This window comes from Pieris rapae, chromosome 11 (genome assembly GCF_905147795.1).
Source record: "Pieris rapae chromosome 11, ilPieRapa1.1, whole genome shotgun sequence".
NCBI lineage: Eukaryota > Metazoa > Arthropoda > Insecta > Lepidoptera > Pieridae > Pieris > Pieris rapae.
The window spans coordinates 2,846,293-2,860,299 of record NC_059519.1 but is presented as its reverse complement, the minus strand read 5'-3'; the positions used below and the strand labels follow the sequence as shown (position 1 = coordinate 2,860,299).

Genomic DNA, 14,007 nt, shown 5'->3' with positions numbered 1-14,007 from the left:
ACAAATGAGTGAAACTTCTACTAATAAATTAATTCCTCGTGTAAATTTAACTATTAAAGTTTTCCTTATCGTATTATTCATATAATTGGTCATGGAGAAACTATAATTTAAATTCTTCTTAGCCGGCTAGAGGCACAAATAGCTCCGTACTGGGGGCGGTACTGTACTGCACGGTTTATGCTAATACATTGTCGGCACAATTGACCACCCTTAAGCATATTCGTTCCATCCAACAAAATGAAATTCATGAACAAAACACGACTTCATACATATTTTCTTAAGATCCAACCGTAATTTTTCAAATAATAACAATAAACATGCGAATAAAATCACTTGTTGCAATAACGAACACAACTTTTGACGTCATGAAAAATAAGTATTGTGTTCGGAAGGATTGTATTACGACACTTGAAACAATGTTAGGCCTATTAAAGGACGTTGTTCATTATTATTGCGCTCTCTAAGCGGAATGTAGACAATGATATATTTCGATTGCGCAAAAGATTAATCGAGAACGTTGCATCGGCTAAAATAAATAGAAGATTTTAAGCTTCGAATGCTTCAAAGTAACAAAGGTGACAAATGTTATAAATGGGAGTTCGTAAACGTTCCACAAATGTTAGGAGAATTTAAACTTTGCAAGTCTTCTAGAGAATCCGAACATAGCTATCTCTTGTTGTAAAGTATGGGCGGGAGATCATAGTGATTTCGCCCCGGCCTATTGCTACGACATTCCACTTCTTAGTAGATTGAGTCGTCCTAAGCCTACGAGATTTACAGCGGTAATAGCTAGCGCTCTTCCGCCGATCTGATAAATAGCCTCTTTAATTATATTTACGCAGCGCCGGTCGAAGCTCGATAAATCCTCCAAGAATGCTAGAATAACGCAGTCGTTTACGGCCAATACGTAACGGCAATAAGATCAATCACCGGCGACGTACGTATTAGTTGAAATTAGGGGAGGGATAAATTGTTTCGACGTTTTCAGTAGCTATTTTTGTTTACAGATTCATCAGAGGGTGTTCACATTGGGGAGCTATAAACAGCGATATGTAAACATTGAGGATGCGTGTGCCATACGATGTCCTAGGTCCTGCAGCGCTCCGGATGTGTACAATTAGACTGTTTGTTGCGATGTCACTGAACCCGCAGCAAGGTTAGGAAAGGGAGTGTAAACAATCTAGACGGCGAACCACATCCATCAAGTGTGCAAACAATGAAATCGAGACGTCAATATTACCTCGCCCGCTCGCTCCATCATACAACAGTCATGTTAATTCGCAATGTGAGATAACGCAGCTGTGTGATATAGGCGCCAACCTATTAGTTCTATCGTTCCCATATTATACATATCATGTTTAAAAGATTGTTATACTTTACTTTAGCTGTTTTATTAACTCAACTTCTCACTTATCAAACATACTTTGTTTATTTCACTATTGTTTACTTAATTCAACAGCTTGATTACAGTTGTGATTCTTCGAATTCGGGAGGGCCCGGGTCACTGTTACATCATTTATGATATTTTCATAACACCGTGATTCATACCCCAAATGATTCGACATTCCATTTTTATTCTGGGTCAACAGTATCCTTATCCAATTTAACTGGCGTAATCTCGTTAAAGAACAATCACTATGAGTTATGACATCTGCAGTATCTAGAGGTAAGTAGCGACTATAACTTTTTTTAAATACCAACTTTAAATAAAGTAATATTCGAGCGCCTAACGTGATTATATCGAAAGAAATATTTCTTCACCGAGAGTTCTAAATCCTAGGAAATTCCATTCGATTACTACCAGCGCAGACAATTTACAATTTTGATCCTATGATAACAAGGATCATAAATAAGTGACACGTCCATATCTGCTGAATGTAATCGGAAACGTGAGATCGGCTCTCGAGTCCACTCTGTGACACATTTATTTGTACTCAACGTTGACATATCTTTATCACGGCTTCTTATTTGAGACTCAATCTCAGGTGTTTTAGCCCTGAAGTACTTGCCGCCGCCTATATCGAGGCGCCGAAGGTCGACTAGACTTTCGCTGTGCAACGCAGTACCAACATAATATATTACGCGAGTAGCCCAACCCGAGTCAGAAAATCTAGTCGCCTACGCGAACGCGACACGAATATGCAATGCCGGCGTCTATCCTATTATCATAAAGGTAATCGAAACTCATTATGGTAGCCATCTTGACATTGGCTCGTTTGATACATTCAGTTTGGTAACAATACCAGAGGCCCGCATTCCATCAATGAGAAGCGATTGTTCTCATTCGGCAAATCACCCACGTATCTTTGTAGCGCTGGTTGCACAAGTCGGTCGCGTAACCGCGTTTTAGAGCAGGTGAACATTTGCACACCGGGCGACCTTGGTTAGGGAGGGAACCCCTTATCAGTCCAGGACTTACTTCACGCGTAACCAACAGAGCGTTACCCTTAACAGGCGTTTAAGTAATACGTTATGACAGGAAGTTAAAAATGTGAGATAAAAACTTGGCCTCTAATTAGAACGGCTGTAAAAAGTTCTTCTTCGGTTTTGTAGATAACACGTCTACGAACCGCGGGCGAACGGACGCGGCGACCTCGCACACACCGCACCATACAGATCTAGTTTCTTTCCGCAAAGTCGAGATAACTGCAGACCGAGAATCTGTTCTCGCGCTCGTTGACTTTGAACACACAGCTTACCTTATTCTGTCCTCTTTTAGTCGTCATTCAAATAGGAAAAGGGAGGTCGGATATAGTACCTAAATTGACGTGGAAGTTTCCTCATGCCACCGGTGTTAGTCATTTCAGCGACGTTTTAAATTAACCTGCGGCACAACTAAAAGCAGCGTTCTAATAATCGACATTATCTAAAATAGCCGGGTGACCAACGAAACCGAAAGTGATGTGTGATGCAACGCTCCCGAATTTAGTTGGAGCGGGCCAAAGCGGTGCATCGGCCGCAAGGGAACGCCGCGGCCGGGGGCGGGCGCCAGCTGCCAAACCTCTGGCATTTCGCGCTAATGACACGAATAAGATATTAGCGCGGATAGTCTATGAAGAATCTAAACCAAATATTCGGGGCGCGTGTCGAACTTAATCCACTGTAAATCTACAGCAGAAACTTCTTTGATCTATAAAAATCCTTATAAGGCACGAACATTGTATCGACCTCACAACGAAAATATCATAAAAATAAAAGTTATACGACACGAGAATGAGTCAATTGTAGTCCCTCAAGTCATAAAAAAACAATATTACAGTAGCAACATAGGGCTTTAAAGCAAAGCAGACTTAAACAACAATATATTATACTCCATCATTCCATCACTCCATGAAAGTGAAACTTGATCGAGTGTAGAAAGCCACAGATTACACGAGCACAAAATCTGCTCCCGTGTGCCTCAAGCAACGAGAAATTACCAATAAACGATCCCTTCCGAAGGCGGAGAATCTAACGATGAAATGAATTTCACTTTAACAGTTGCTATAGGCACCTGATTTACGGCAGCCTGCAATTTTCGTGAATGTAATTTTGACGTTTTAAATTAAATTTTATACGCACCAATGCGATAGATTTGAGAATCGTGATTAATCTAAGATAAAAAGGATGATAAAGATAAAATATTACACGACACGCCTGTAATAAAGCGTTTTGTTATTCTGTAGTTTTGTTACAAAGAAGAACAATATCGAATGTATTATTTTATCTAATCAAAACACCGCTAGCAATAAAATGAAGAGAGATAATGAACGACGCAAGAACAATGACTTATTAAAGTTCCGTAAATGCTTCACAGTACGAGACAATTATGAACTTGACACAAAATCTAAGTTGTTGTAACAAATTGTGCATTTCGCATCTAAAGAATGACATCAGTTGAGGCTCAATAACAATATTTAAAATTCTCATAAGATATTGACTAAAACAACGACAAAATACTGGTCTATGATTACTTACTTTATTTTCAATGTTGAAGCATAATACCAAATCATAGCATCATAATAAGTAATATAATAAAATAGAAAAAACAGTGAAAAACTGCCTTCAATCGCTTAGTTACAGCGAAGTTAAATAATGTGAAAACAATTGAATAATGTAATGGAAAATAACGATAGCTGTTACCAATTAATAATATCACGTTAATATGTGATAATTCAAATATTATTGTGCTAGTTAAAGAGGTAGTAAATACACGCCTAATTAAATATTATCCCATACCACAAACGTGTCAATAATATTGATGTATAGGATATCTCTCTAAATAAATAATTAATAATAATTGCATTTAAAAAAATCGCTAGGATCCCTGGGATGGAGTATTGATTTAATTTTAACCTCTCTTTAATAAGATCATATCGGAGCCCCGTGGTCAGCAATGACTCTCTGTTTCCATCGGTTGCCCAGTGCCTGTCTTATGACAGTCTACGTATAGTTTTGAGGACGATGAGTCCTTCACTTGATCAGTTCATCTGTTTGGTGAACGGCCCCGGCCACATATATTTTTTATTGAGTCAAGCATTTAGCAGATAAGAGTTAGTACGCAAACAATAGATCTCAGAATAACAACATGTTACAGACTGATCTAAAACCATATTAAACAAACATTGAAAAACAAATGTTTCAAACATCGTTTACGATGCGACGACGGAACCCTTACGAATGCTAGCCTGATTTTGATAACGAGTCCAAAACGGGTTAATTGTTTAGGAGTTATGCTGACCCCGATACGATCTCGACCTATTTATTGTCTAAACATTTCGTTTCCAGTAATACTCGCAAAATTATATCGCAAATAATGTACGCCGTAAAGTTTTAACGTCCTATCTCGTGTATGAACATTTATTTTTTTAAATATATATATATTATATTCGTAGGTATGAGCATTAATACTGCTTTTATTTGTTACAAGTACACATATGTTTCCGCATCCAATAATATTAATCAATACTAGATTGCAGTATCGCTATCACTGCTGAATTTGCATTTAAAATTATTTAAACTTTTACGTTGTTTCGCGTACTCACGGGTCGCAAGATCACAGGTTGAAAAACCCTAATATTTCAAGGAATTTCCTGTAGGAGACAATTAAGACACACTAAATTGATAACCATATAAAAAATCAAAGTCAGATAGAATTTGTTTCATAAAGCAACTTCTGTTAATATATATTTATGTTAAGTTGGAAAACAACAAGAATAGGCATATTAAAAATCGCAAGAGAAATTCACTAATTACTAGTTGCATTATTTTCCAATTTCCAATTTAAAAATATGAATATTTGTTTGTATTGATTATTTCATAATCTGATTTGGGGTTTTAAGAATTGCGTTTTAAGCATTACTTACTGTCCACCGCACTACGTATTAGTTTCATAACAGCCCTTTATTAAGTAAAATTATTGTTCATCCATGTTTACGCTATGTATTTGCATGTTAATTACCTTATACTTACTTAAAAAAATAGGTCATACTTAAAGATTACCCGGTGATAAAATAGCTAGCAGCGGTACAGTTAAAAAACATATTAATACAACTAATAGGTAAAAACTGATGATTATATAATTTCAATGTTGTTATTAATATTTTTACCTAGACCGAGTTATCTGTTTAAGTATATAAAATACATTCACATATCCAATGTCAATGCCATAACGCTAGCAAAACGTTTGCGAACATTATTGTATGGATAAAAACCAATGAGTCATTTCTTGAAAGGTCGAAAACAAAACATGGCGCGCTGATTGACGACAAGTGGCTATGTATAGTGTTAAGACTTGTTCTATTACATGTACCGTTATAGCCCTCGCCTGATCTAAGACATTCTTTTTACTTCAAGATACTCGGAGATACTAGTCTTGAATATCAAAACGATATGAATAAATTTTAGCCATCCTTTTCAGTAAGATATTTTACTAAGAAAAATCCATCGAAACATTCCTATCTGTAACATTTCGTACATTCTGGTAAAATACCTTTGTATTCAACAAATATACAATGAATTAAAATAACGCAAATAATTTATCTATCTGATATGGTATCCGTTATCAGTATGATACGTAAAGCCAGAAGGTACATAGAAAAAACACAGATAACGTGTTACACTGAAACACAATATAATGATATCATTATAAAAGAGTCTGGTTTAGATATAAATCAGTCCTTTAAGAAATGAAGTGGTCAACAGCTAACAGTCTTTCTTAGATAATTTCGTGAATCTTTTTTGTTAATAAATTGGCATCGGTTTTGATAGTACATTAGTAATGTAAAATTATTATAGATTTGTATGTAGTAAAACTACAAACCCGTATTAGAAACTGTGTAACATTGTTTCGTGTCGGATAGATTTATAATCGATTATATTCGATACAATAATCAAATAACAACTTCATTTCATGATTTATCACTTGCAAGTTTTCACTTTTGTTTCCTTTACTATAAATAAGGTCAAAGTGTGTGGATAATCGAAAGTAATAACAAAATGTTTTACTTCTACTCTTATTTAAAAAACACAAGGCATGCTACAAGGAGTCGTTTTCCAAGGTTTGCCTGAGATGGTTGTTTAATTATATTTCTCCTTCACATATTTGTTATACAGTGCTTACTCGTACGATATCCCACAATATTTTAGAAATTTAAAAACAAACTAAAATTAAGCATGCACCGTCACTATTAAATAATTAGTTGCTATGGATTTTAAGTAGGTATCTTTGGGGGTTAGTTTCTATGTTTTGCTAGGTGGCTATTCTGCTGTAATGCAAACTTAAAAATACTTTTAAGATGCATGAGGGTCAAGCAATAATACCTTATCTAATGGATTGTAGCCAATTTATGTTAATGATATTAATGAATGCTAAAGCGTTTACTTTCGAAATCATTAATCATTTATGATTGGCTGGCCATAATACTATGATTTCATTCAAGGTGTTCTACCGTTATGTTATCACCTCACTTTTCTTTTAAATGTGCAGTACTAAAACCTACTCTCATAAATGTTCCACCAACAAGAAGTATATTGCGTTATTTGAACACATTTAGCATAGAATGTTTTTTTAAGTACAAACGAGACCGAATACGACTTAACATTCAGTGGTTATTTCAGTTTTATGAATTAATATTTCTGAGAGATTACACCAAGTACGTCAGTAGTAAATTCACGGGGTTAATGTATGCCTGCTAGTGACCGCACGGTTGCGTCCAACGAGGGGAAAAGTTGTCGAGCTTGTCCGTGTTACTTTGCTTTAGCTTAATGTTGCTTTCATATATCAAGCAAGACATTAAATTGAATTATCATAATAAACTTAACATGCACCTAGCGGGCAAGGAAAAAAAAAAGAGAGAATTTAGAAAATAAAGTAAGTTTATTATATATAGATAGGCTACTGTAATCATTAAAGAAATAAATATAATTAGCATTGTATAATTAAACAAAATGAAGCAAAGAATAAAGCAAAACTTATGTTTTTAACAGTTAAAAAGAGTACATATTTAATAAAAATTAAGTTTGAATGGTTTTTGTTTAAACATTCTTAAACTTATTGATTCCATGTTAATGAAAAACTTCAAACAAATTGAACATTGAAATGGACAATATTTATATTTGTTTAGAGAAATCATTAAGGGATGAAAAAAATTATTTAAAAAGTAAAACCATCCTAAAACAACAAGATTCAAAATATTTTATAATATTGAACATTTCTCATAAGAGTAGAGCTAGCCATGTTTGATTTCAGCAATTCAAAGAATCAAATGAGATGCAGTTAATGTTGTATGTCTAAGATACATTTTCAAAAAAAAATTGTAAAATTTGTATAATGGGTAAGGGTATTCATTATAAACAAATGTTTAAATCTAAAACTTGACTGAATTCTGAGATGTAAGGAACATTTTGCATGTACCAACACAAATTTGTTATTTACCTCAATCATAAACTATTTCATAATTTTATCTACGGATACAACTTCAAATATATATATATCTATACTCACAGGACATAACATAAATAGTCATTATAAGGAGATTTTATTTTCAAAACCAAAATTAAGAATTAAATTTTGTCACAACAAATGTATTGGCATACATTCATTGCTAAAAATTTAAAACATTAAACACAAAATACATATTTCTCATGACATGTATAAGAGCTGCTTATCATAGTACATAATGTATTATCTTAGAGAAGTAAAATGTTATCTTATTAAATTATCAAGGTAAACTCCCTGCTCATCAGTCATTTTTATGTAGAGTTCTTTCCACCTAGTAAGTTAAGAATTAAAATTTAACATCATACTGAAACACTTTGAAGTTATGCCTTACATATTGCTTTCTTATAATAATTTAAGGAGCAACTTTGCATACGAGCTATTAAAATTGAATTTAAAATGTTTACATACTGTTTATACTAGTAGGAGGTCGAATTAAATTTGCTGTCAAAATTTAAAAAACAAACCCTTGCCTCACTTAAATGAATAAAGACTTATTATTATTATTATTACGTTTTTTGCAACTTCGTACTTTGAGTTGTTACTAATTCGTTATGGAACTATTCACCTTGAGTGAATGATATATAGCATAAAATTGATAAATGATAACTTGTGCTCTGACCTTGCAAACGGAGTCTGTTCCACATGATAAGTATCTGTGATGGGCTCCGACCTCATGATGTTGCGAAGCTTCTCTTCTGAGAGCTCCAACAGTCCATCGCTAGCCGTTTTGAAGTCAGCTTTGCTTAAACCACTCAAAACACTCATTTTGAACGTGTAGACGACTGACGAACGGAAACTTGTAATGTCACCAACGAACACTATTTAGTCCTTATTACAAACGAATACACTTATACGTTTACAAAGGCATCAATTAGGCCATAAGAAACATTTTAAATGCCTCCGGTTTCTCAAATGGTAACTGAATGCTCTCCCTTGTCATTGCGAGAAGCCGTTACTGTATGAAGGCTTGAGCTATACGTAAATCAACACGTTTAAACAAACATTTGCATCACTTCATATTTGTAAAGAAATAAAACAAACTGTTTATTTACACACGCGTTTCGAGAAAACTTTAAATTAAATTATAAACGCGGCAAGACAGCTGCGCATCGACGAGTCGATCGCACTTCGCCGTACACGTTTCTGCCAAGAAAGCAAGTCGCAACTCGCAAACTCCCGTCTCCTAGCGACCGTAAATGTTGCCACGTACAGCCAATAAAACGCATAAATATAATAAAACTATAAAATAAAAGTACGCATCGCGTATTAACGCATCAAAACGTGAAATGTTTTTAAAAGAAATTGTAAAGTACTCTGGAATAAATTAAATATTAATGACTTTCATGTATTTTACTTATTACAGAAACCTCCTAGGATAGTGATCAGCCGCATAATTTATTGAAATATTGATTGTACTGAAATTTTATTAACCATACCAATTTAAATTATTTAAAACCAAATATCAACTTTTAGATAATAAATAAAATACCTATATTGAATAGCAAACTGAGTCTAACCTGTATTTTCCCTAAAATAATATTAAGAGTTAAACTTACGTTGGCAACATTACCGGTTTCAAGCGTATGTCTAGTCGTGCCATTTGAAATTGTCTTAGGAGTCTGCTCACATTTATCTAGATGGCGCTTTTCACCGCACATTATTTCATGTAATTAAATAATCAAATATATAACATATATATATTTAACATATAAATATATAATATATATAACATATATATATATATTTCATTTCTGAAATTAAGTCTGGTATACCCTAATGATGATGATGATAGCCATAATGTTTTTTTGTCCCTAGTCAGATACATCATATAAGTACTAAATTGTAGCGACACCTAGATGCCAATTATATACAACAACAAAAAAATTATAATAGATGGCGCATAAGACGACTTTAATTTTTTATTAAACATTACATAAGCGGAATTTACGACAAAAAATAGTTTGTCATATGTGCCATAGGTAATCCACACCGAATATAGACTAATATGACTTCTTTAGAATAAATTACATTTATTACTGTAAAATAAGCATTATTAGGTCACTTTAACTTTATTTTAAATTTTACATTGTATTGTATATAGATTTAGTTTGTAAGCTTAATCAAATCACATGCCTGGAATTTTAAATATAAAAAATAACAATTGCTTTTGATCTTATTAACTAGCTTGTGGAAAGATTTCATTTGCTGCACCAATAATCTCCTTTACATCGTTTTCTGATAACCGTTCTTCACTCTCTTGAACAATCTGAAACATATGGGATTACCTATTATGTTATTGGCTACTACAATGCAATTGAATCATCAACCAAAAAATTTATTTAAATATAAAATCTATATTTAAAGAAATACATTAAGTAATTATTATTTCTTTAAAGATAAACTTAACTTATTTTTTACTTTTTTTCTAAACAGTTAATTCAATTGAATTTATATTATTAGTCCACTTATTAAAGAAAGCAAAATAGTAATATGATATGTGGTCTACTAATGTTTTATGTTTATTACCAGTTGTATTTCAAGTTCGGTCCTTGGTGGTGTATTGACCATCATTAATTTTTCTAATTTGGTCAATTTGAATGTCTTTATTGATTCCAAGAAATTCTTAACTTTTTCACTACTTTGATGTTGACATTCTGTGTCCTGTAAATATCTGACAGTCTGTAAAAAATAATTTCAACACATTCAAACATATTTAAAGAAGAAAAAATCTTTTATTATATTTCAAGTCACGCTTTTGGCTAGTCTTGGTAACGATATAGAAATACGTCACACAAATTGGGAGTTGCGAGTGAGACGGGGGAGTAGGAGAGATCAATATAATAATAATAAAAAAAACAATATAAATCTAACCTAACCAAACAATAAATAATAAAAGGTTTTTTTTGATAGCGAGGCACAGATTGAATAATGCCTGTGCTTTGTTACAGCAGGTGGAGCCCCAACCTGCTTTTCCTTCACGCCTATAGATTAAAAATAACTCTCTAGGAGTAGAAAGCAACAGATCAGTTGAGGTTTACTGTTGTTGTCATTAATAAAGACCTAATTTAAGTCCTAGTTTACATGTAGATAAATATGAATGTAACATTAAAAAATGTTAATAGTGTGCTATACAAAAAATTTAAATTAAACAAATGCAGAAGCACTTACTTAATTTGGATTGGAGTAACAGAAAACTATAAAATGTATGTAAAGTACTTGGATGGGTTCCAATCAAGGACCACTGTAAAGACCCCGTGCAAGATTTCCAGCCATCAAGGTGATGTTGGTGAAATTTAGTATTCATACGGCTCGTACGATGCTGAAACGCGGCAGGAGGGATCATCCCAAACAATTCCTCAGAACACTCACCATAGTACAATTTATATAAAACGCAAGAGACGCTATGTCACTGCGTAGACAGTGAGAATCAAGCTGATCAGTAAGACATTGGTCATTGATAATTCGACAAGCCCTTCACTGAATTTGGTCAAAAGGAAGAAGCTGGTATTTGGGAACACCGGCCCAGAGATGTGAGCAGTATTTCATATGAGGACGTACTTGAGCCTTTAGAGCTGCAGATGTTGTGCCTCAGTGAAATACTGCTTAGCCCTACCCAAAACACCAAGCTTCTTGGAAGCCAGTTTGGCTCTTTCTTCTAGGTGACTGCGGAATTGGACATCTTTCGATATGCCGACTCCAAGCATACTGAGGCGACGTACGAAGGAGAGCGCCTTCAAATTGAGATGCCACGACAAAAGGATCCTTCTTGGCAGAAAACGACCAAACCTGACTCAAAGATTAAACTCAAGAAGGTTGCTACTACCCCACACAAAACTTATGGTTCTCATCAACTTCAGATCTAGACATGTTCTGTATAGAGATGATGATAGATGGCCAGAATATAATGTATTGATGGTGCTGTCATCTGCATAGCAATGGATGTTGTCAATATTCAACAGGTAATTGATATGCAGAAGGAACAAGGTGGGCGATAGGACACAGCCTTGCGGAGCGCCTGCATTGATGGGTCTAGGATTAGAGCATGTTCCGTCAACTAGGACTAATATGCTACACGTCCTACAAGAAAATCCCTATCAAAGGCCTTAGCTGCATCCAAACTTGCAGCTAATGCTTCTCCCTTACTTTCCACAGCTTCGCCGATCTATGAGTCAGATAAGCAAGAAGATCACCAGTCGAGCTACCTCGGCGTAGGCAATCTGACGATCTAATTAGCTGGTGCTCCTCTAGATATCGCAAAACCTGCTTATAGATGATATACCTTGAAACATAAATAAGTGATTGCGATAGGTCTGGATGTTTCCGAGCGGTTTGCTTTTTTGGGAATGGAATTAATATGGGCAGTCTTCCATGAGCTTGGAACTACGCCCGAGCAGTACGATAGTCGAAAGGGCCGCGTAAGCACCGGAGTCAACTGAGAAGTATAAGTCTTAAGAATGATCGAGGGAAGGCCGTCAGGACCACTCGATTTGTAGTTATCAAGAGAGATTAAGGACTTCCGCACACGAATGTTCGAATTTAACTTCAGGCATTGAAAACCCGTAAAGCGGAATAGTAGGTGGTAAGGAACCTGAGTCATCGAGTGTGGAGTTGGATGCAAAGAGAGAGCAAAGGAGCTCTGCTTTCTCTTTCGCCAAGTTCATCGAGACATCCTCCTTTCGCAAGGATGGTAAGGGGGCTGACAAAAGTTTCCCTGAGTTGCACATGGCACAATGGTACACACCAAGCAGTGGTCAGAGGACCCAAGTGGGGCATCCACAGTAACCTCAGAAAAGTGGGTGAGAATGTGACTTCATCTGGTACTATTTAGCAGATTAATCAAAAATATGTTATGTTACAATAAAGTGACTTATTTAGTACTAAAACAAAAAAATACCTCATATGTAACAGTTGCAAGAGATGCTTCTCTTTTGTGCTTTTTTTGAGTATTATCTTTCAATTGCTGTAAAATTTGCATAACTTCAAAATTTGAAAGAAATGCAGTATTTGGATTTATTCTGGAATAAAAGAGTAACCATTAATACTAGTAGTTAAGTAGGATAAATAGAGGTGGTTCTTAAATTTTGGAAGATAAAGAATTGCTATAGTTATTATTGGGTATGCTATTTAACTTGTGTTTGCTTTTATATACTAAATTATATAAGATTTAAACTTACATTTCCATTAGAAATAAAATGAGCAGATTTATATTACTTTTGTATGTTTTCGTCTAGTATGCAGAAGAAATATACCTGAAAATAAAATTATATAAATATGAAATCGAATACTATTTAAGAGTAAGTGATTCCAATTAAATAACCATCTTTATAATTTCTTGAATCGTTATTTTTAAAATAGCTTTCATTCCAGAAAAAATACTAAATTAAATGTTATTGGAATTCAGAATAAAAATAATCACGGTAACTACCATTTTAAATGTATTTTTATGTAATATTTAATTTATTCGCCTTTAGGACAGGCTAGTCATAAACCATACCACCATTTCGTTTCTATTACTTTTTTCTTATATAATATATATTCCCCTATGTATTTTTTATAAAAAATAGTTTTACAATTCTTCTTACATTAACAGATAATGCTCGTAGGAACTTAGAAGTTAGAACCGTTAGAACTAGAAAATAGAACGCTTGACAGACTTTGACATGACATTTGTCACACGACGTCTTTTTATATAAAACTAGCGGACCCGACAGAAGTTGTCCTGTCTACACGTCTTTAATTTGAAAATTTCAACTTTTTTTAATAAGCTAAAACATTCTGGACCATTTTGATGAAAATTATTACTCAAATGTTATGACAATATCTAACGATCCAGCACGTGGTCTACAATAACGCAATGATATCAAAACTTTTTTTTAATTTGATAGCAGCGCTAACTGTCGGGACAGACTAAAATTAAAATTCGAATATTATTAAAATTTGACACTGCGATGGTAGCGCCGCCTGTCGGTTCCAATGTAAAACATTCCAAAATCAACAACTACTAATAAATTCTCCGCCCCCTATTC

General features: G+C 34.2%; 1 protein-coding gene and 1 non-coding gene across 3 annotated transcripts in view; both read right to left on the bottom strand.

Annotated features, from left to right (window-relative positions):
• Positions 1–9,155, bottom strand: part of LOC110997926 (death-associated protein kinase related) — a 154,712-nt gene extending 145,557 nt beyond the window's left edge. The window contains exon 1 of one of the 2 annotated variants that reach the window (XM_022266314.2): positions 8,601–9,155. In XM_022266314.2, the coding sequence (XP_022122006.1) occupies positions 8,601–8,746 (146 nt within the window). In that variant the 5' untranslated portion in view covers positions 8,747–9,155. The remainder of the gene's footprint in view (positions 1–8,600) is intronic. The other variant, XM_022266315.2, reaches the window with a different exon arrangement.
• Positions 9,156–13,155: 4,000 nt separating this feature from the next.
• On the bottom strand, positions 13,156–13,557 carry LOC110997908. Its single transcript, XR_006750512.1, has 2 exons — positions 13,407–13,557; positions 13,156–13,230 (listed from the first exon to the last, which is right to left on the bottom strand). It is a non-coding gene; the product is annotated as an uncharacterized LOC110997908 (transcript).
• Positions 13,558–14,007: the final 450 nt, after the last annotated feature.